This window comes from Ovis canadensis, chromosome 5 (assembly GCF_042477335.2).
Source record: "Ovis canadensis isolate MfBH-ARS-UI-01 breed Bighorn chromosome 5, ARS-UI_OviCan_v2, whole genome shotgun sequence".
NCBI classification, from domain to species: Eukaryota; Metazoa; Chordata; class Mammalia; order Artiodactyla; family Bovidae; genus Ovis; species Ovis canadensis.
This window is the reverse complement of record NC_091249.1, coordinates 28,582,927-28,605,295: the sequence shown is the minus strand read 5'-3', so window position 1 is coordinate 28,605,295 and position 22,369 is coordinate 28,582,927. Positions and strand designations below refer to the sequence as shown.

Genomic DNA, 22,369 nt, shown 5'->3' with positions numbered 1-22,369 from the left:
ACTCAAAATTGAGCAACAAGACAGAACATTACCAGGGAGTTAGTTAGAAAGGCTGACTTCCAGGTCCCACTCCTGACCTAATGAGCCAGAAACTGTATTAGAATAAGATCCACAGGTTCTTGTCAAAGTTTGACAAGAGCTTCTTACAAGCTTCTCTCACACTGATTCAGCCACACAGTTCTGCGCATGTCCTTAGCACTGGGATATATGTGTGTGGCTGACGTTTGGGAGGCCCATGTGAGTTGCAAAGGGCTGGGGCTTGAACTGGAAGAGAAGATAAGTGAAGATGCTGCGGCCAAGGGCGAAGCTGCCTTTCCCTGGCTACTATGGCCAGGTCCACCTCTCCTGAAACGCGGTAACTGCCACTGCGAGAGCGCACCAAAGTTTTGTCCACAAGCGCCGGCTCTAACTACCAAGTATGGTCAGGCCCTCGTGCAGGGACAATGCGTTCCTGCCGCCGGGCCCGAAATGGGAGTACGCGTGCGCACAGAGAAGAGGCTGGAGGAGGCGGGGTTTCCCCGCGGGGCAGTCCCCGCCTCGGGAGGACGAGAAGGCGGAGGAGGTAAGAGATTTCCGCTTCCGCCGAGAGCCGGAAGTCACTGTCTCCCGGGTGAACGAGGCGGTCGCAACAAGGGTGTGAGTGCAGGTAAAGGTTCGCGCGGGTGGACGTTGGGGCCGGGTGGGGCTGGGCGCTCTGCGACCCCAGGGCGCTCACGGGGTCCTGAAGGAGGCGCCGAGGGCCCAGGGCTCGGGAAGCGGCCCATCGGGGAATTTGATTGCCTCAGGTCCCTGCCGGTCCCAGCCCGCTGCGTGGAGGCCTGGATGCTACCGGCGGCTGGCGGGAGGCGACACCAAAGCTTCGGTGAGCCTGGATGAACAGTCCTCCCACCGCCTCTTGAGTTCCACCAGGGGCGATGGCTGAGCTGTCTTCCATCTTCTTGGCGCGCTTTGGACTTAGGTCGCCACCTAAGTACAGTCCCCGGTCCCTGGAACTTTACATGCAGTCCATACCCCTTTTCTGCAGTGTAGTTGGGGGGCACTATAGTCACTGGGAAAAATGGGATTCTGGGGCCCATCTCTAGCTTCAGGAGACTTGTTTATATATTCAGCATATAGTTATTTAGCACTTAATGCATACCAGGCGCTAGGCGTGCTGCTGATTGGTCGTTGTTTAGTTGTTCAGTCCTGTCCGACCCCATGGACTGCAACACTCCAGGCTTCTTTGTCCATGGGTTTTCCCAGGCAACAATACTGGAGTCGCCATTTCCTTCTCCACCGGATCTTCTCGACCCAGGGATCAAACCCCAGTCTCCGGCATTGGCAGGTGAGCCACCAGGGCTGCTGATCCCAGCCATGGACAAATCAGGCTCCTACCCTAACCCGCAGAACTGACATTCTAGTTGGGGGACATCTGGTGTGAAGTTCAGAAAGTTGCATTTTTCTGAGCAGCCCCCAGGTGATTCCATGGCAGGTGGTACCCAGGGTCTCACTCTGGGAAATTTTTTCAACAAAACACTCTGGCCAAAGGTGGGAGCCTGGGCTGCCGAAGTGGCTACACTTTACTAAAGCCTGCCGGGTCTTGTGGTTAGCCTGCTGCTTTCGTCTTCCGTTGCATCTCACATCCATCTCCCTGTTGCTCACTGGGCCTCAGCTGTACCAGTCTTCTTTCTGTTTTTCAAGAAAAGCTGGTGCTTCCTTGAAGCCTTTACAACTGAGGCATTTCCAGCCTCTGCCTGCACTGTCTTATGTGGATTTTCTTTCTCTCATCATTCAGCCCTCATTTTAAATGACCCTTCCCCAGGGGATCCTTCAGGCTCCACACTTGAGTGAAGTAGCTGTGTCCCAGAAAAGTTCACATAGCCTTGTTTTTTGTTTTTAATTTTATTTATTTACTGGATACCCTGGGTCTTTGTGGCTGCGCTCGGGCTTTTTCTAGTTGTGGTGAGCAGGAGCTACTCTCTAGTTGCACTGCAAAGGCGTCTCATTGCAGTGGCCTCTCGTTGCAGCTCACAGGCTCAGGAGTTGTGGCATGAAGCCTTAGTGACCCCGCAGCATGTCAGATCTTCCCAGACCAGGGATGGAACCCATATCCCCTGCATTAGCTACTGGACTACTGAGGAAGCCCCACATCGCTCTGTTTTATTAACCTCATAGCACTTGCCAGTGGCTTCCCAGGTGTTGCTAGTGGTGAAGAACCTGCCTGCTAATGCAGGAAACGTAAGAGATTTGGGTTCAGTCCCTGGTTGGGGAAAATCCCCTGGAGAAGGAACTGGCAGCCACTCCAGTATTCTTGCCTGGAAAATCCGATGGACAGAGAAGTCTGGCAGGCCACAGTCCATAGGGTCACAAAGAGTCAGAGACGACTGGAGTGACTTAACACACACACACACACACACAGAGCACTTGTCAATATTTGAAATTTTTTCCCTTATTAGTTAGCTTAAGGGTCTGTCTTCTCCACCAGAATATCAGTTACACAAGAGCAGACACCTCACCTTCCCTGATGACAGCACTGCTGTGGCTTGCTCTAGGCCTGGCATTGGTTGGTTCATTCATTCAGTAAATATTTGTTGAACACGAACTGTTCTAGGCTCTGAGGATACAAAGAAAAGACAGAAATCCCTGCCCACAAGGAGTTCACACTCTGAGGGTGGTGGGCAGGAATCAGTGAGGAAGCTGTTGTGATCATCCAGGCCAGAGAAGACCTGGACTCTGGACTCAGACCATAGAACCAGCCCTGGGAGTGGTGAGAAGTGGTCAGATGCTGGGCGTCTTCTAAAGGTAGAACAGTAGGGAACTTTCCTGGCGGTCCAGTGGTTAAGCGTCTGAGCTTCTGCTGCCAGGGCACAGGTTCCATCCCTGATGGGGGAACTAAGATCCTACATGCCTCAAGGTGTGGCCTAAAGTAAACATAGGGCAGTAGGATCAGGGTGAGATAAGGGGTGTGAGAGGAGGCAAAAGGAACTGAGGTCGAGTCTAGGGTTTTTGGAAAAACCCAGACTTGCTGTCTGCTGAGCTGAAGAAGACTGCAGGAGAGCAGATTGAGGTGTTTGGAGCTGGGTTTTGGACCGGTCATGTTTAAACATTGGTTAGCATCAGGTGTGGCTGAGGCAGGTGGTCAGGAAGGCTACAGTTCAGAGGAGGCAGTGGAAGCAGTGATGCGGGGTGTGATCTCCGTGGAGGTGAATGTATTTGGACAAGGGAGGGGCCCAGAGACTGAACGAGTGGCTTCACTGTCCTTAGCGAATTAGAGAGGTGGGGTGGGGTGGCAGCAGCAGAGACTGCCAGAGCCTGCCATTGAGGAGTGAGTGGGGAGAGTCCCGGGTCTTGAGAGCCCTGTGCAAAGGGTAGGTGGAGAAACTGGTGTGTCCAGTGTGCTGAGGGGTGGGGACTGCTCCGTGGGGTGGACGGCATGGCAGGGGCAGCGGAGTGAGAACCGGAGAGAAGGCAGACAGCTCTATTAGAAAAACTCTCTAAAAATGAAGAGATTGTTTTTAATGATGGGCAAAGTCATCCCAAGTGTGTTCGTTAATGATCCAGTAGAGAGAGCAAGTGTGATGCTGGGATCCAAGGCCCAAGGTAACAAACTGTGTTTTTGGGGAGCAAGGCTGTTCTTCCATAGCAAAAGGGGGAAGGTCAAGTGGGTGGTCCTGGTGACTTGTGGATTGTGGATGTTCACCGCCAGCTCCTTCAGTTTACTCCGTGAATTGGAAGCACCCCTAGTTTAGAACAAGAACATCAGATAGAGAGTGATCACACGTGTAAATGAAACACTGGTCTTTCTCTGGCAGGCTGCTGACCTCTGCTAGTCATGGAAGGATGAGACCAGAATCAGAGGTGGGTGGGGGTGGGAGGGGCGCTTCGGGAGGTTAGCCCGGCGCCTGACATGGGAGATTGCACTCAGTGTAGCTGCTGCCGCTTCCCTGTCCACCTGCCTCGAGGCATCTTCCCCTGGACGTGCCGTTTGCCCCAGCACCTTGCTCTTCCTTTGTGTCAGACATCAGAGAACAGGGCCCCTTTTCCCCTGAGCCACCACCTCCGTCCCCCACCACAACCTTGGAAGTCAGCCCAGACCCTTCCTTCTTACACTGCTCACCCGCTCCGCTGGACTGTTCCCTCTCTACATGCTCACCACTGGCTTGTCCCCTCTGTCTCGCTCACCCACTGCTGCTTTTCTCCCCAAGCAACTCTGTCCTGGTTCTGTCTTCCTCTTCACCCAGGCTTTCCACCCATCCTGTTCCTTGGTCCCTCTCTTTCTCTTTTTTAAAATATTTATTTATTTATTTGGCTGCACCGGGTCATAGATGCAGCGTGCAGCATCTTCAGTCTCGTTTCGGCATGCGGAATCCTTAGTTGCAGCATGCAGGATCTTTAGTTGTGGCATGAGAACTCTTAGTTGTGACATGTGCAATCTAATTCCCTGACCAGGGATAGAACCCAGGACCCCTGCAGTGGGAGTGTAGTCTTAGCCACTGGACCACGAGGGAAGTCCCTCCTTGGTCTCTTTAAAACACCAAGCAATTTCATCCCTACACTCCCCACAGCCTCCAGCATCCATCCAAATATTCAGAACACTACCACCTGCTCCCTCCCCACCCCCTCTCTCCCCCCAGCCTGCCCCTCTGCTGAACCCACATGGTCCCCAAACCCTGGCCAGGCCCTCAGCCTTTTATATGGCATTTCCTTGCTCCAAATCCATATCCCCGTTTCTCTGTCCAGCAGCCCCTCATCTGCAAAGAGCCTGCCCAAGGGGCCCCCCAGAAGGTTCTCACGTACTTTCAGTGTCATTCCTCCTGGGTGGCATTGGCCTGTCCCGTGACAGAAGGAGCAGCCTGAATAAAAGCTTGGCTCCTGAGCACTCCTGCCTGAGCGGCCTTCACAGAGTCTCGTCCTCACGAGGAACGGTGGCCTCCTGTGTAGGTGCTGGCAGCAGAGACAGGCCAGGCTCTTACCATATGTCCTGTTCGCCCTCCCTGTGAGACCAGGCTCAGATGGAAACCTCATGCCACTTCATAGACAGGAGACTGAGGCACAGAGAATTTAAGGAACCCACTTGGGATCCTGCAGGGAGTGGGGGAGCTGGGGTTAGAATCCAGGCCACCTGACCCCACAGTGCACTGAGGTGGTCTGCCTGCCCAGCCCCTGGGAGCCTCAGGCAAGACCTCCCTCCCCCAGAGGCAGCCAGCCTGCTTCCTAGGGCATCAGGCTGGGGGGCTGCATGGGGCCCACGAGTCACTGACTTCTGTCCCTTCTGCCCACAGGTTCACTCCCCTACAGACATGGGGCGCAGAAAGTCGAAACGAAAGCCACCCCCCAAGAAGAAGATGACAGGCACCCTGGAGACCCAGTTCACCTGCCCCTTCTGCAACCACGAGAAGTCCTGTGATGTGAAAATGTGAGTGGGGCCGGGGAGCCTGCCTCCCGGGGCCACTTCCTCCTTCCTCAGTTGGGGTGTGGCTCACCCCCACCACCACCCTATCCTCCAATCTGCCCCAAGCCCTCCTGCTTAGGGGGATCATCACCCACAGACAGAGGCCCCTTCCTTCACTAGTCCCTGCACCTTTCCTGTTCCAGGGACCGAGCCCGAAACACCGGAGTCATCTCTTGTACTGTATGCCTAGAGGAATTCCAGACGCCCATCACTTGTATCCTTGGGAAACCGGGCTTTTTCCAGGAGATGGGTTGGGGGTTCTGGGCAGCCCAGAGTGGGCTGCTGGAGCCCTGCAGCATGCCCTGGGGGCGTGGCCACCACGAGGAACCAGCACCACGGGCTGACTTATGTGGTGTGAACAGGATTAAGGGCAGTGGTCTGGCTAACAGTGGCATGAGCTACAGAAAAGTAAACGTGGGAAAGGGGTCCGGTGCTACCAGTTGCCCTTGACCGCAGCGGCTCAGATCTGTCAGAACCAGTGGACGTGTACAGCGATTGGATAGACGCCTGCGAGGCTGCCAATCAGTAGCGACGCAGATGGCCCACCCCCTTGGCAGCCCCGCCCACTGGGTACCAATCGAGAGACATTCCAGGGTGTCCAGGGTGTGGGTCCAGGGCCTTTGCAGCCCCCAGTGTGAGTGTGTGCAGAGTGGGTGTGTGTGTGTGTTTGTGTGCACGCGTGGCTGCAGGTGCGACTGCAGGGGAGTCTTCGTGGGAAGCCGGTAGGGTTGAAGGGCGGTGTGGCCCCGGGGGCCTGAGATGCTTGCTCGACAAGCCTTTGACTGGCTCCAGCCTCTAGCACCTGGGCCACCGGCTTCAGGGCCACGTTTTCTCTAGAGGCCTGCGTCCTGACCCCCCTCTGCAAGGGCAGGCCCAACAGGCTGCCACCGGCCGCTCCAGCGCCTTCCTGTACCTCACCAGCACTTGGCCATTGAACAGGACTGACTGCTCCCCCTCCCCAGCTGCCTTGGGCTGGGATTCAAGCCACAGTCCCATGGGCCCCCTGGCAGGGCGGCCTGTTTCCATGTTCCCTCGCTTTTGTAGAGGCGGGAGGGGCTGGGCTGGGGACAGCTGTCTGTCACAAGCCCTTAAATAAAGCAGCAAGTGAAGAACTCCCAGTGCTCTGATTCTGTGGGCTCTGGGTCAGACCCAGGGGCTCAACGCAGGAAAAGGGGAGACTGAGGCATTCAGAGGTGGCCCAGCCAGCCGTCTGAAGTGGGATTCGGTCAGTCCTTCAAAGCATCCCATGTTTTATCCACTCTACAAGCATTCACGGTGAAACCCGGGCAGCTGGGCTCAGGGGACAGGGGTGAACGCACAGGCACCTGGCCGGGCATTTACAATCATGGTGAAAACCAGGGCCAGCAGAGCCCGGGGTGGGGGTGGGGTGTTCAGGGAGGGCTTCCTGGGGGACCCCCCCGAAGAAGGTCAGGCTCCAGGGCCACCCTGTTTCCCGAGGCTGCTCTCAGATGTGCCTGCCTTCCCGCCTTGTTCCAGCAGCCACCCTGGGAGGAAGATGCTCACAGGTGAGGAAGCAGGCCAGAGATAACGAGGTCATGGGCCCAGGGCCCCACAGCCAGCAGGCTTCACAGCCCAGGGTCTCACTCATGAGTCCAGGGTCCAGGCTAAGGGAACAACTCCTGGCTTCCCGGGGGCTGAATGGGGTGAGGATCCCTGGAGGGGAATAGGGACCGGACTGTTGTCCTAGGCTGGTGGGGAGACTGGAGATGGGGCCAGAGGCACAGGTTCAGTGGAACAAATATTGGTCTTGGCATTTGCCTTGCAGTCCCAGGGGTTGGGACTGCAAGCTTCCACTGCAAAGAAATGTTGGTCTTTGTCCCTGGATCCTGGCACAAAGCTAAAACGCTTGGAATTTCCTGGGCAGCCAGAGTATCTTCATCATTCATAAAGAGCCCATTTTTGCTCACTGGTGAGAGCAAAAATGGGGTGATTTAGAATGGGGCCCTAGACATCCTTGGGGCTTCCCAAGTGGCACAGTGGTAAAGACTCCACCTGCCAGTGCAAGAGACCCAGGTTCAATCCCTATCAGGAAGATTTTTTAAAAGAGGAAATGGCAACCCATTCCAGTATTCTTGGCTGGAGAATTCCATGGACAGAGGAGCCTGGGGGGCTGCAGTCTGTGGGGTTGCAAAGAGTTGGACACGACTGAATGGCTAGACAACAGCGAATCAGCATTACCCACAGTGTATGAAGTAAAGTGAAAGTCACCCAGTCTTGTCTGACTCTTTGTGACCCCATGGATTATACAGTCCATAGAATTTTCTAGGCCGGAATACTGCAGTGGGTAACCTTTCCCTTCTCCAGGGGATCTTCCCAACCCAGGAATTGAACCGGGGCCTCCTGCGTTACAGGCAGATTCTTTACCAGCAGAGTCACAAGGGAAGCCCAAGAATACTGGAGTGGGTAGCCTATCCCTTCTCCAGCGGATCTTCCCAACCCAGGAATCGAACCCGGGTCTCCTGCATTGCAGGTGGATTCTTTAACAACTGAGCTACGAGGGAAGCCCCTCATAGTGTTTAATATGCATTAAGTGCTCAATAACTAACACAGCTGAAGTGACTGAGCACTCAGCAGCCTCAGCATGGGGCTGATTCCTGAGTAGGAACTCTCAGCCAACCTACCAACCTTTGGGAAGGGGCCTAAAGGAGATCAACCTGAATATTCACTGGAAGGGCTGATGCTAAGCTGAAGCTCCAATACTTTGGCCACCTGATGGGAAGCTGACTCACTGGAAAAGACCCTGATGCTGGGAAAGATTGAGGGCAGGAGGAGAAGGGGGGCAGCAGAGGATGAGATGGTTGGATAGAATCACTGACACAATGGACATGTTAGTTGCTCAGCTGTGTCCGACTCTGACCCCATGGACTATAGCCCACCAGGCTCCTCTGTCCATGAGATTTTCTAGGCAAGAATATTGGCATGGTTGCCGGTTGCCATGTCCTCCAGGGGATCTTCCTGACCTAGGGATCAAATCCATGTCTCCTCTGTCTCCTGCACTGCAGGCAGATTCTATACCCACTGAGCCATTGGGGATATGAATCTGAGCAAACTCCAGGAGATAGAGGAGGACAGGGAAGCCTGAAGGGCTACAATCCATGGGGTCACAGAGTCAGACATGACTTAGCAACTGAACAACAACAAGGGGACCTACAGATGAAGTGCTTTGAGAACAAGATCTGATGAACTTCTGCCTTTGGTGAACACTTAGAGGTGCCAGAACACATGGAAAGGATTCGGGAGTTCCACACCCCTCCCAAGCCTTGCTCTGTATGCCCCTCCCTTCTGGCTCCTCCTGAGTTTGATCCTTCCATAATAAAACCAAAGTAATAATAAAACCAGTGATCTAATAAAAAGTAAAATGTTTCTCCAGGTTTTGTGAACCAGTGTAGTAAATTAACAAAATCTGAGGAGTGGGTGGAGGGAACCCTCCCACCCCGACCTACAGCTGGTCGGTCGGTCAGAAGCACAGGGAACAACCTGGACTTGTGATTGGCTCCTGACATGAGGAAAGGTCAGTCCTGAACAGAACCCTTATCCTGTGGGATCAGATGCTGTCTTCAGGTCATGTCAGAATTGAGTTAACTGATTGGTGGTGTTGGAAACAAAAACACACCTGAACAAGCGGACGGCGAGATCCCAGACAATCTGGTAGTCCTGATGCTCTGGCAGCACGGGGCAGCGCAAGCTCCTCCACGCAGCCCCGTGAGCCTGGGCAGCAAGTGGAAGGATGATGGAAACTGTCCCAGGGCCACCCTGAGGACAGAGGCACCCAGTGTGATTCCTGACACGGTGCCAGCAGATGGTGACCCACAAGGGCAGCAAGGAATATGAACAGCAGAGGAAGATGCTGAGCTGGCCAGAAGCCCTAGCCACCAGGCCCAGCCGTTGGGTCTGACGGGTGTTCCCTGAGGCCCACCCCGCCCTGACATGCCCCCAGTCCGGTGCTCCTACCTCCCCTTCCAAGACCTCACTCAGGTGGGATCCCATGGCCAAGGCAGGACCTAGTGGACATAGAGTGGCTGGACAGGCACCTGGGTCGGGGGCTGCTCTCTGCGGTCCAGGGAAAGGGGCCTTGCACTTCTGTCAACCAGGGCCCGCCTACCCCAGTCTCACAGTCTAAGTGCTAATATGGTGCTGTTTTCCCGAGGAGGCAGGGCCCTGGGCCAGGCAAGGATCCTCCTCAGCATAGCTTCCCCCCACTGGCCCTGGGGGAGCAGGACTCAGGGTAGCCAAGCCAAGAGCTCCTGGAATCTGCTTTATGAGGCCCCAGGGGTTGTGCAAGCACAGGGGGCTTCTGATGTCCATCCCAGCAGTTCCCCCCATTCCAGCCTTGCCCTGCCCCGCCCCACCCCGCCAGCCCACGCTGGGGAGGTGGACTGCTCTGAGCCCCCAGCATGGCAGGCCACATCCTCTCCATGGAACCCTGGCAGTGGGTAACTTCCGGGCAGGAAAGCAGGAAGAGTGGGGTCTCCCCTGAGATAGGGAGAGTTGGGACCTCGTCCAGGCTACTGGGATCCCTGGCTGGCAGGCCAGGATTGGAGATGAGCCCTGAGCACAGGGCACAGCGTGAGCCAGGCACACAGGCCAACGGCACCCTGTGGTCAGCTACTTGACTGCTCTGTGCCAGTTGGGAAAAGCCATTGCCCTGGGCATCTGGAGTGCCCATCTTCCCCACTGCCCTGTCCCCTCCCACCTCCCCACAGTTTGGTGGTGGTTTAGTCGCTCAGTCATGCCTGACTCTGCAACCCCATGGACTGTACCCCTACAGGCTCCTCGTCCATGGAATTTCCCAGGCAAGGATACTGATGTGGGTTGCCATTTCCTCCTCCAGGGGATCTTTCCGGACCAGAGATTGAACTCAAGTCTTCTGCACTGGTAGGTGGATTCTTTACCACTGAGCCACCATGGAAGCCCCATAGTCTACTCCGGGACTCAAGGACTCTCTCTGCCCACAGGGGCTTCCAGGACTAGGCTTGTGGTCTATTCTCATGATCAGTGCCGAATACCATCCCCTGTCTGGAGGCGTCATTTCATTGAAGCTTCCTGTGACTCCCACAGGCTTCAATGTCATCATTTTCCTGATGGGAAAACAGACCTAGGGAGGGGAGGTGACTTGCCCAAGGTCACTTGGCTGGCCGGCTCCAAAACTGATTCACATCGTATCTCACCCATCCCAGTGCTGACCTCAACATGACCCACAGGCTCCCAGGGTAGGTACATGGGCGCTGAGTATGTGTGTGTGTGTGTGTGTGTATTGTGTATGTGTGTGAAGGTGTGTTTTTGTCTTGGGTAGGCATGTGTACTGCACGTGTGAGTATCTGTGTGAAACGGTGTGTGCACTAAGGCTGCAGGGAGTGTGTGTACACCATACACATGAAGTGTGCATTTGTGTGGATTTTTTTTGGGGGGGGTATGAGTCCTGGGTCCACCGAGTACTGTGAGCTCAGTATGTATATCTTAGGGTGCCTGCGTGTGAGTGTGTGTGCCCCTGGGCAGATGTGTGTGCAGGAAATGGAGTGTACCCTGAGCATGCGCGGCAGCCACACAGGCCCTGGGACAGAGCGGCCCTAAGTGCTCAGGTGATTGTGATGGTTGATGATGTTTAGTCGCTAAGTCGTGTCCGACTCTTTGTGACCCCATGGACTATAGCCCGCCGGGCTCCTCTGTCCATGGAATTCTACAGGCAAGAATATTGGAGTGGGTAGCCATTCCCTTCTCCAGGGAATCTTCCCAACCCAGAGATCAAACCCGAGTCCACCTACATTGCAGGCATATTCTTTACTGACCAAGCCACAAGGGAGGCCCCTCGGGTGATTTTACAGCCATTTATTGTGCTCCAGTGAAGTAGAAAAAGAAAGTGCTCGCGTCACAAACGCCGCTGTCACACCCCGTAAGCCAGCTGCAAACCAAACCGAGTGTGTCCGCCAGGGGTCTGGGCATGCAGTTTGCGCCCGCTGCGGGAATGGGGTGGGGAGGGGTCGAGCCTGGGCTCTGGGGGCTTCGCTTGGGAGGGCTTCTTGTCCTGGCAGCGGGGGGAACCCAGCTATGGGGAGTGGGGGACAGCGGGGTAGCTTTGCTCAGTGCGTCCTTTGGGTGCTGTGGGGAACACCCAGCTCCATGTTGGACCCTGCAGCTCACCAGGGAGGAGCCGCCTCTCCACAGCCCCCCCCACCTTCTGCTCCCCCCAAACGCTAACCCTGTAGGCAGGTGCCCGGGGGCCAGAGGAGCCATGCAGGGGGAGGGGGTCGGCAGGCCGGGCTAGGCCCTGCCAAGAGCAGCAGCCAGCCTCCCTGGGGGAAGGCAGGAGGCCTGGGGCCCTAGGCGGAGTTGTAGTAGTTGTGCGGGTGGTGGTTGTGGGCCGGCTCGCCCAGCTCGGGGTACTCAGGCGTCAGGCAGTACTTGGGGTCGTAGACCTGGCGGGGCAGCCCGTACACCGTCATGCCCCGCTGCGAAGCTCCCTTGTTGCTGCCCATCTGCAGGCTGACGTTGAGTGTGTCACAGTGCTCCATGCCCAGCCCCGGCTCGAAGATCTGCCGCTTGGTCCCTGGTGCAGTCATGCCGGCCTGCGGAGGGCAGCGCAGCAGTCAGGCCATGGGGGACCCTGAGAGCCCCACCAGCCTGCCACGCGCACAGCCCCCCTTGCCCCGCAACACACCTGGCTGGCTCCCTTGTTGGTGCCCATCTGCAGGCTGATGGTGGCCTGGTCCAGGGGCTGATCCGTGCCCAGCTTGGGGTCATAGAGGTGGCGCCGGGTGCCGTAGGCCGTCATGCCCTGCTGGCTGGCAAACTTGTTGGTGCCCATCTAGGGAGCCAGGAGGAGAGTCACCCGGGGGGTTACAGGATCCCACCGAAAGCGACCAGACACTACTGATGTCAGCAGACACATGGCCCTCTAATGAGGCCCTGTTTCCACCCCCCTGGGGCAACAGAATGGAAACTGAGGCTCAGAGAAGGTGTGTCACATGACTGCTAAGTGGCCTGATTTCCAGGGTTCAGCTACTCATCACCTGAGCAATCCTAGCAAGTGTGCTAACCTCCAGGCCTCAGTTTTCCCATCTGTATAAAGGGCATGACGGTAACAGTACCCACCCCCTAGGACTGTCAGAGGAGAGTTAAGGTACCGAAAATGCTAAGCATAGGGTTTCCTAAAGACCACATATTCTGTACCCGCTCCAACCCACCAAAGCCTGCAGGGACCAGGGTGCCCTCCTCAACCACAGCTCATCAGCAAGACCCAGGCGAGGAAAGGGCCATACCTGCAGCCCGATAATGTTCCGCCCTTCTCTTAGCTTCTCTGGCTCAAATTTCCGTTCCTGCTTCTCTGCGTATTTCACTCCCACGTTCACCTTGTTCCCTTTCGTCTTGGCCTGGGTGAGGAGGGGAGGGCCAGGGACTGACAAAAGAGCCTCTGGGCCACACAGTTGCATTGAAAGCCCTGAGAGGCACCCGCTTTCTCTCTCTCCGCCAAGCAGGGACTGGGGTGGGAGTACCATGCAGGGGGCGGGGTACAAGAAGCTCCACCCACATCCCAACCCAGAGCGCCCACCCTTCACCCACACTCACCATGCTGGCCAGGGCCAGGAGGGTGGACTGCACTTGCGTGTGGTTGGTGTTCTCGAACAGGTCGTTGGCTTCAAAGATATCGTGGGGCTTCACCCCGTACTTGGTGATGGCCTTGATGAAGTTGCCGATGTTCTCCAGCTGGAGGGGAGCCGGCAGCGGTCAGGGGCTGGGGCGGGGTGGGGGGGGGGCGTGGGCGGGGCTGGGTGGAGGTGGGCGGGGCTACGGGTGGAAGTGGGAGGGGGCTCCAGGCCAGAGAGTTAACAGACGAAAGAGTTGAGAATCGGGGCTCACCTGATGCCAGTTCTGGGTGGACTCATTTACTTTCTTCACGGAGCCTGGCTGGAGCTTATTGATGAACCTACAAGGCGTAGGGGAGGGGGCTGAGGCAGGGGACTCCCTGCTGCCCGTATCCAAGCCCAGCCCAGCGGGACCGGGGATCAGGATGACAATCAGGAGGCGCCAGACTTTTTGGGGTTTCTCACTGCAGTCAGACCTCAGAGACAGCCCCACCACAGACCACCCAAACATGCGGGCTAGACCCAGATGGAAAGCCAACCTCAGGAAGCTGGACCTGTTCTGGTCAGAAAGTCTCCCTACAGGAGGTGGAGAGTAGTCTTCTGGGGTGCCCCTGCCTCACTGGTGACCATGTTTCATTTTCATTTTCTTTTTTTTTTTTTTTTACCTTTGGCTGCTCTGCACCACTTGTAGGATCTTAGTTCCCTGACCAGGGATTGAACCTGGGCCCTCAGCAGTTCAAAGCCCTGAGTCCTAATCACTTGACCACCAGGAAATTCCCCAGGCTCCTTTTCTCATTCCAACCATTACGTCTGGAAGAGCCCACAGCTCAGCACTGGGGCCTCTTCTGAGGCCACCATCACCCCGGTGATCTCGTTCAGCCTCTTGACTTTATTTATTTGGCTGCGCTGGGTCTTAGTTGTGGCATGTGGGAGGTGTTTTGTTTTGTTTTGTTTTGAGTTGCAGTATGCAGACTCTAAGTTGTGGCATGTGGGATCCACTTCCCTGACCAAGGATGAAACCCAGGCCGCGTGCATGGGGAGTGTGGAGTCTTAGCCACTGGACCACCAGGAAGTCCCCAGTCTCTTGACTTTAAATGCCATTCATATGCCAATGACTCCCTCAAAGCTTCCTGCAGCCCACCTCCCACTCTCCATTCCATCTCCCCGAGGAGTAATAGTATATTTGCTCAGTCATGCCTGACTCTTTGCAACCCCATAGACTGTAGCCCGCCAGGCTCCTCTGTCCATGGATTCTCCAGGCAAGAATACTGGAGTGGGTTGCCATGCCCTCCTCCAGGGGACCTTCCCAACCCAGGGATGGAACCCAGGTATCCCGAATCACAGAGGGATTTTTTACTGTCTGAGCAACCAAGGAAGCCCGTCTCCCCACTACATGTGGGTCTCAAACAAATGCACTGCACCGAGACTCCTGCTATCCACTTCCCCCTACAGAACTCCCTCCGTCTTCTGCAGCTCACTAAAAGCCCTCCACTGCCCTTGACACTCCTCTGCCTTTTTCTCACTCCACATCCAATCCCTCAGCAATTCCTTTGGCTCGGCCTCCGGAAGACTTCCAGAAGCCCACCTCCACCCCGCTCTGAGCCACCAGTGTCTCTCTCCTGGGATCCTGCCATGGCCTCCCTGTGGGCTCCCACTTTCCATCTCATCCCCTCCAGAGGCTCCTAACCCTACAGCTTAAATGCCCTTCTTAGAACAATTCCAGGGGCTTCCCCGGTGGCGCTAGTGGTAAAGAATCTGCCTGCCAATGCCGGAAATGCAGGAGACTCAGGTTTGATCCCTGGGTCAGGAAGATTCCCTGGAGGAGGAAATGGAAATCCACTCCAGTGTTCTTGCCTGGAAAATTCCATGGACAGAAGAGCCTGAGAGGCTACAGTCCATGGAGTCCCAAAAGTCGGACACGACTGAGCACACAGGCACTCTCACCCTGCAGGGCCAGGGTTTGATCCCTGATTGGGGAGCTAAGATCCTGCAAGCTGTGCAGTGTGGTCCCCAGAATTCCCATTATGGTTTATTGTAGGATATTAAATAGTTTCCTGTGCTATACAGCAGGACTTTGTTTAACTTTGCTGTACAGCAGGCGTAAACACAACTGTAAATCAACTATGTGCTCAGAGGCTCAGCTCTGTCCGACTCTTTGCAACCCATGGACTATAGAGCACCAGGCTCCTCTGTCCATGGAATTCTCCCAGCAAGAACACTGGAGTATGGTGCCGTTTCCTCCTCCAGGGGATCTTCCCAACCCAAGGAAACGGCATCTCTTATGTCTCCTGCATTAGCAGGCAGATTATTTACCACTAGTGTCAACTGGGAAGCCTGTAAATCAACTATACTTCAAAAAATCCTAAGTATCTTCCAATTAAAAGAAAATATTGGAACCTTGAAAAAAAAAAACTCCAGTTACTACCCAGTTCAAAACACTCCAATGCCTTGAGAATAAAAGCCTAACTCCTTAGCATGAATGACACAGCGACCCTGCACTATCTGGTCCCCAGCTAACTCCCTCCACTTTCCCTGGTCACTCCAGCCTCTTCAGCATCCTTGAACCCATAAGGCGTGTTCCCACCCCAGAGCCTTTGCACTGGCTGTCCCCTCTACCTGACCCACGCTTCCCTATGATGTCCCAGGAGCAACTTCCCTCACTTCATCCGAGATTCTGCTCCAAAGCTACCTCTTCAGAATGAGCTTCCAAGCCATTCTGTACAGAACAGCAACACTTCATTCCTCCACCCACCGCCCCCATCCTTCCCAGCTTGACTTTTCCCCACGGTACTTCCCACCATAGGCCCGTATGTGATTATTTCATCAATTATTTGTTCAATCATCTCCATCAGGACTAAAGTTCTGTATGCGCCCCAAGTCGAGTCTATTTCGTTCACTATCGCCAGTGCCTATACCTGGCTGGCACACAGCAGGCGCTCCATAAATGTGCCTCCTCCATAAACAGGTGGGTCTGCACTCTGTACGGCCTGGGACATCAGACCATCCCCCATTCCTTGGATGTGGTTGAACAGCATCCCCCCAGTCCCTCCCTTTCCAGCAGCTAGGGCTTGGTAACAAGGTGCCTCTGGGCAGCTTCTGGAAGATTCCCAAGCACAACCTCTGGCCCACATGGTTACCCTGCCCTGGGTCAGACTCAGAGATGCAGACATGACCCCGGGCTGGACTCAGGGTTCCTACCCAGAAATAGGATTGTGGTGAAATCTAGAAGATAGAATCTAGAGTCAGGGCTTGGGAATTGTGAGGGCTGGCCTCTCTCTTGGTGAATAGGTTTTGAGAGGAGGAGAAAATCAGGACCCACTGAAATTATTGTGGCACATCCCTCAGGTGTGTGCGCTCAGTCCCTAAGTCGTGAACGGTTCTTTGAGACCCCATGGACTATAGCCCACAAGGCTCTTCTGTCCATGAGGTTTTCCAGGCAAGAAAGAATACTGGAGCGGGTTGCCATTTCCTTCTCCAGGGGGAATGTGGCTTGGTGCCTTTTAGCTGTGACCTCCCATTCTTGGGACTCCGGAGACAATAAATGTGGCTGCCCTGTATGCCTGGCAGTTCAGACTCTAGGTTCTGAAGTCATTTCTGTTGGCACAGTGCGGGACTTTGGGTGACGTGCTTTACCTAACTGGGCCTCTGTTTACTGTTAAATGGGTACAATGATTATCTGCCACCTCAGAGTTCTGTTTGGAGGTGTCAGGTATCAAGTGTCCAAGCTCTGAGCTCATGGTCATTTTGAAGGGTTCAGGAGTTGAGATGAGGGGTTGGGGGGCAGCCCAAGTGGGCCATGGTGGTCCCCACTCACTCGCAAAGAATGATGCCGTCTTTGAGGCCGTCCATGAAGTTGTTGCCGATGCGGCGCCCCGTCACCCCCTCGATCCACTCTCGGAGCTCCTGCTCCCGCTGGTGGTCATACTTCTGGGCCAGCTGGGGGGTAGGGGGCAGAGAGAGAATGGTGAGGACACAGCGGGGAGTAGGGCTGGCTCGCTGGCCCAATCCAAGGCTCCCTAGTCCCAATCTCTTCCCTCATCCCTTCCCAACTAAGGCAATTCTGTCCCAGCGTCCAATGGAGGGGGGTGGCGGGGGGTGAGGGGGGGCGCTGAGGACCAGGGTTGAGGTGGCACCTGCCCAGGGGGCCATTCCAGGCATTCTGAGGTTTGGCACCAGAGAACTTGGTCTAAGGGGTGGGGAGAGAGATACTCAGAGCTGGGTGGGGTCGGCGCCTGGCCTCTTGGTTCCCCCTCCAGACCAAACTTGGGGCTTAGCTTCCCCTGGCCCTGCCCCCTCCCTCTCCTGGATGCTTCAGGCAGGGGAGGAGGAGCCCAAAGGAGGTGCCCCGCATGCCGCCTTGCTGGGGGCTGGTCTGCCTCACATCCCTGTCTCGGTGTCTGTCCAGGTCCTCAGCGCTGGGGCTCCCTCTCGGGCTGGGGGTGAGGGTCTGTCTTTGTCTCACTCCGGGCCTCACGCATGTCTGTATTTCTCTCTCTCCCCATCGCAGGATGTCCTCAGCCTCTCTCCTTGCTCTTTCCTTGGCTCTGTCATCCTGTCCCCAAATCTGCCTGTCTGGGTGGGGGTGGGGGTCGTGGTTCGCCCATCTCTGCTTTCGTAGGTCTCTCTCTGTCTCTCCGACTCCAGGTTCCCTTCTCCTGATCGGGGTGGGGGTGGAGGACTCGGCCCTCTCTCCGCCTCTTCATCCCTGTCTCCGTCTTATCTCACTCCAGGCTCGCCCTCCCCCATCCGTCTCTCTCATGTCTCAGGCTTCCAGAATCTGTCTGCGTCTCTCCCTCCTCTCCTCTCCCACTTCGCACCCTCTCCGTATTTCCAGAACCCTCTACCCCAGCTCAGACTGGCTCCCGGCCCCTGGGGGACCCGGCTGCCCCTTCTCCTGGGGGGAGGGAAGGAGGAGGGGCGGCCCCCTCACCTGGCCCCGGCCCTGCCGCCCCCCTCCCCACCAGCCCGGCTTTATAAAGCAAACCGGCCCTTATATAGCGCGGCCCCGCGGGCCGGGCTCCCGAGGCCGCCTTATATGGCGCGGCGGCTCCTCACGGCTCTGGGGCCGGCGCTGGGGGAAGGGGGGGCGCGGCGCTTGGATCCGTCTCCCGCCCGAGCACTCGCCCCCCACCTGCCCCCTCCTCCGGCCCCGAGAATCCCCCCGACCCGAGTTCCCAATCCCAGCTCCTCCCTTCCTGCCTGTGGAACAGTCGATCCGAGCCTCAGTGTTCCCTTCTGTTAAATGGGACAGGGATTATTCCCCTAGCAGTGCTCATGGGAGCGTTCCAGTGGGCTGGAGACTTCAAATTTGCAGCCCTAGAGACGCCGACCCCATTTTGATGTGGGGGAGGGAGCAAGTTCAAGGGCCCAATTCTTCACCTCCCATATATAGGACCTGAGAGACTTGTCCCCCCTCTCAACCTCAGTTTACCCATCATAGCATGAAAGCCATGTGTCTTCTCAGCTCCAAAATCAGGAGATCTCACTGTGTCCCTAATGCCCACCCTCTGCCCTTCCCCAGCTGTCTCCCTTTCCTTCACAGTTCCCCACACTTTGGGGCCTCACCTCCCAGGAACCCCAGCTCTGGAGTCAGGCCAGGAGTGTGCAAAATCAAGTCTCTCCTCCACTCCCCAGGAACAAAGAGGTTAACAGGGAACCCTGATCAGGCGGGGTTTTCCCAGTGGACCCACTGCCTCAGTTTACCTGTGAGCGCCTGCATGCCCACACCCCATTTACACCCCAACAGTATAGCTGAGGGCTTTGGGATGCTCAGGCCAAGGAGGTAGGCAGCCCCCTCCCCATGTTGGTCCTTTTTCTGTCTCAGGTTCCAAGTCACTTGGGACAGGCAAGAAGGGGGTCCAGGGAACCCCAAGAGCCGGGCCTCTGGCCTGGCAGGGCAAGTGGGCCAGGCTGGGGTGGGAGGCCCTCCAGCCCTACCTTGTTCTTGACCTCAGCCGACAGCCCGTAGGCGGGGCCTCGGTTGAAGTGAGCGGAGGACATGCTGGTTGGTGGTGGGTGGGCAGCGGTGGCAGCGCGCTGGGGCCGGCGGCAGCAGCTGAAGCTCCGTCTGCACCCTCTTCCCTCCTCACACGTTTTTGAAGCTCTGGAGGCGGCCCGGGCCTCTTCCAAGCCCGTCCCATTGGCCGTAGGGACCTGCCAAGGGGCGGGGCGCCCCCCACCTCGGCCACCCCCCCTTCGTGATGTCAGGGCCTTGGTATTGGGAGCTGATTGTGTCATTGTTTCCACCTAGGGGGGCAGCCTGGGTTATTCTTTTTTTGGGGGGGGCAGGGGTTGCTTGGCCAGGGGCTTCCCTGGTAGCTCAGACCAAAAAGAATCTGCCTGCAATTCAGGAGACCTAGGTTCGATCCCTGGGTCTGGAAGATCCCCTGGAGGAGGAAATGGCAACCCACTCTGGTATTCTTGCCTGGAGAGTTCCATGGACAGAGGAGCCTACACCGGCTACAGTCCATGGGGTCACAAAGAGTTGGACATGACTGAGCGACTTACACTTTTCCCTTTCAGTTGCTTGGCCAGACAGAGACCAACCTTGCCCCACTCTCCCCTGTTTTCTCCAGCTGGGTCTCTTAATTTCTATTTGTCTGATTCTGAGGCCATCTCTCCAGGTCTCTGAGGTCATCATTCTTCATTTCTCACCAGTCTTGAGGCAGGACTACCACCTGTAGTAGTTTATGAGTGCCACCCTGGATTTAAGTCCAGACACCAGCGGTCTATAAATGTAGGCCAGTCCTCTCTAAGCCCCTGTTGCCACATCTGGAAAATGGAGTAATGATAGTGCTCAGGAGAGTGTTGAGAGGATCAGAAGAAATAATGCCTGGGAATTCCCTGGCAGTCCAGTAAAAGACTCCGCGATTCCATTGCAGGTGGCACAGGTTCGGTGCCTGGTCAGGGAGATTCTCATGCCACAGGGTTCGCCCCCCCAAAAAAAAAAAAAACACAGGAAGAAGAAATAGTGCCTCTGACATGTCTAGGGCAGAGCCTGGTACAGAGAGACTCAGGAAATAGCAGTACATCTGCTGAGAATCTGGCACCCCACTTCTGTCTTCTCCAGCCCCTCATAAGGATCTAGAGGAGCAGAGATCCTGGCTCCTACCCTACCCATCCACATGTGGGCTGTCTGAACCACGGAGTGGCTGTGTTAGTGGGTTCCAGGCCATGGGCACCCCGCCCCCCCCTCCCCCATATCCCTGTTCCAGCCAGGCTGGCCTGGAATGAACACCTGTCAGCAGCCTTGCCTGGCCAGGTCTCACCCCTGGGCCACAGGGGTGGATGACATGCCCACATCATACCATGTAGGTTTAGGCCATGTTCCAACTGTGCTGCTGGAGAAGACTCTTGAGAACCCTATGGACTGCAAGGAGATCAAACCAGTCAATCTTAAAGGAAATCAATCCTGAATATTCATTGGAACGACTGATGCTGAAGCTGGAGCTCCAATACTTTGGCCACCTGATGCGAAGAGCTGACTCATTGGAAAATACGCCGATGCTGGGAAAGATTAAGAGCAGGAGGAGAAGGAGGCGACAGAGGATGAGATGGTTGGATGGCATTATCGACTCAATGGACATGAATTTGAGCAAATTCTGGGAGATAGTGGAGGACAGAAGAGCCTGGTGTGCTGCAGCCTATGAGGCTGCAGAGTGTGACATGACTGAGTGACTGAACACCACCACCACCACCACCACCACAAGTGACACTTGAATAAAATGCCAGCAAACTGTGATGTATCATACATGTTGAGGCCAGCAATTTGCTGGCTACATGCTAAGGGCACAGTCGTGATGTACTAATAGGAAAACAGCCCTTGTGGCAGACCCTGGCCCAAGGGCTGCGCATGCGTCATACCTCACCACACCCTCAGAAGTGGATGTTACTATTATCTCATGCACTTTTCACATGGGGAAACTGAAGCACGGAAAGGCAAGTGTGGACTTCCTTTCCCAGTATCACAGCTCACTAGTGGCAGAGCAGTTTGAACCAGGGCCTCTGACCCTAATCCTATGAGGCTAAGGCAAGGTTTCTCAATTTTGGTACTGTTGACATCCAGACTGGATAATTCACAATGGGGGGCAGGGGCGGGGACAAGGCGCTGTCCAGTTTTTTTTTCTTTCGGCTGCACTGCGCGGGGCATGTGGGATCTTAGTTCCCCACCAGGGATCGAACCCGTGCCCCCTGCAGTGGAAGCACAGAGTTCAACCACCGGACCACCAGGGAAGTCTACTTGCACCCCTTCCCCCCAAACAGAAATGTCCCCAGAGGTTGCCAAGGGTCCCTGGGAACAGCATGGGGGTGGGAGGGGGTGGCGGCAGATCGCTCTCATTTGAGACCCCGGGAGCTAAGGCAACTAAGGACAAGTTGATGGAGTGTAACGGTATGTTGAAGATAATGCTATAACACATAAAAGGTATCTAACAATTAGCTCCTACTAAGTACTGAGTGCTTTGGATCTGTTAACTCATTCCTCACAGCAGCCGTATGATGTGTGGGTCTAAGCGATGCACAGAGAGGTGAAGCCGACTGCCCTCAGTCACACAGCTCGACTGTGGTGGAGCGAGGACGACTCCGCACAGATTCGGAGACCCTGCCCAAGCTGAGCGGTCCTCGGCGGGCCACAGGTCGCTACTGCGCATGCGAAGACCTTGGCCGAGCTCGGGGCGGCGCCCCCTGGCGGATCAGGAGGGTGGGGGCGGGGCCTGGCGGCATCCGGGCAGCGTTGACGCCACGCGCTGACTCACTCGGCCCCGCCCCCAGCCCGCGGCCGCTTGGCCATTTATAGAATCCGCGCTGGCTCTGAAGTCACGGCCCAGGCACGACGGGGGCGGGGTGGGGGAGCACTTGGCAGCCCCGCAGACGGGGCAGCCCGGGGTCTCCCTAGGGGGCATTCCGTTTTGGGTTCATTTGTCCCTCCAGTTCTGGGTCGGTGTCTTTATCTCTTGCTGTGCCTTTTGGTCTTTCTGTATCCGTTTCTCTGCGTCGCCTAGCCTTTTTCTGTCACAGCCTTTGTCTCTGCGTCTCTATGAATTTGCCTGTCTCACTGTCTCTTTCTCTCTGTCCCCATGTCTTCCCTGTCATCTTTCCGCCTTTGTGTCTCTGTTTCACGCCTCTCGGTCATCGTTTTTCCTCTGTATCCCTGCCTATGTCTGATGGATGGGGCTAGAGGCGGAGAGAAGGGACGGAACCCCATCCCGAGGCCCGTCTTAGAGGACTCCCTCATCACTGGCCGCTCGACGTGCAGCTCCTAGGTGGCGCTTTCCAGGCCAGCAGCCCCTCTGTGCCTCAGTTTGCCACTTAAATGGGAAGGATGGGTTTTGTAAGTCAT

General features: G+C 56.0%; 2 protein-coding genes and 1 long non-coding RNA gene across 11 annotated transcripts; 2 read left to right on the top strand and 1 right to left on the bottom strand.

Annotated features, from left to right (window-relative positions):
• The first annotated feature begins 207 nt into the window (after nt 1-207).
• Nucleotides 208-6,543, top strand: ELOF1 (elongation factor 1). 8 transcript variants are annotated; one of them, XM_069589287.1, is made up of 6 exons: nt 208-862; nt 1,243-1,324; nt 3,792-3,837; nt 5,262-5,395; nt 5,575-5,645; nt 5,896-6,543. In XM_069589287.1, exons 1-6 carry the CDS (start codon nt 208-210, stop codon nt 5,958-5,960), a joined length of 1,053 nt encoding a protein of 350 aa, XP_069445388.1. In that variant the 3' UTR covers nt 5,961-6,543. The 8 variants fall into 8 exon arrangements, with proteins under 8 accessions (XP_069445388.1, XP_069445389.1, XP_069445394.1 ...); XM_069589289.1 differs by having other exon boundaries at nt 564-646; XM_069589288.1 differs by lacking the exon at nt 1,243-1,324 and having other exon boundaries at nt 231-562.
• Nucleotides 6,544-9,936: 3,393 nt separating this feature from the next.
• Nucleotides 9,937-21,478, top strand: LOC138440203 (uncharacterized). Its single transcript, XR_011256966.1, has 3 exons — nt 9,937-10,327; nt 10,511-10,662; nt 20,347-21,478. It is a non-coding gene; the product is annotated as an uncharacterized lncRNA (long non-coding RNA).
• Nucleotides 11,264-19,979, bottom strand: CNN1 (calponin 1). 2 transcript variants are annotated; one of them, XM_069589285.1, is made up of 7 exons: nt 18,970-19,979; nt 16,847-16,968; nt 13,307-13,373; nt 13,016-13,153; nt 12,709-12,819; nt 12,108-12,254; nt 11,264-12,015 (listed from the first exon to the last, which is right to left on the bottom strand). In XM_069589285.1, exons 1-7 carry the CDS (start codon nt 19,267-19,269, stop codon nt 11,770-11,772), a joined length of 1,131 nt encoding a protein of 376 aa, XP_069445386.1. In that variant the 5' UTR covers nt 19,270-19,979; the 3' UTR covers nt 11,264-11,769. The 2 variants fall into 2 exon arrangements, with proteins under 2 accessions (XP_069445386.1, XP_069445387.1); XM_069589286.1 differs by lacking the exon at nt 18,970-19,979 and adding an exon at nt 17,850-17,999.
• Nucleotides 21,479-22,369: the final 891 nt, after the last annotated feature.

Bases quoted from the DNA above. Each gene is read 5' to 3' on its own strand.
- ELOF1 (XM_069589287.1), top strand. From the start codon at position 208: ATGTGTGTGGCTGACGTTTGGGAGGCCCATGTGAGTTGCAAAGGGCTG. The intron at 863-1,242 runs GTGAGCCTGGAT...GGGTTTTCCCAG, and splicing joins GAGGCGACACCAAAGCTTCG to GCAACAATACTGGAGTCGCC. The intron at 5,646-5,895 runs GTATCCTTGGGA...GCAGCGGCTCAG, and splicing joins ATTCCAGACGCCCATCACTT to ATCTGTCAGAACCAGTGGAC.
- CNN1 (XM_069589285.1), bottom strand. From the start codon at position 19,269: ATGACACAATCAGCTCCCAATACCAAGGCCCTGACATCACGAAGGGGG. The intron at 16,969-18,969 runs GTAGGGCTGGAG...CCTACCCCCCAG, and splicing joins CGGCTGAGGTCAAGAACAAG to CTGGCCCAGAAGTATGACCA. The intron at 13,154-13,306 runs GTGAGCCCCGAT...GCTCCCCTCCAG, and splicing joins CCACCCAGAACTGGCATCAG to CTGGAGAACATCGGCAACTT.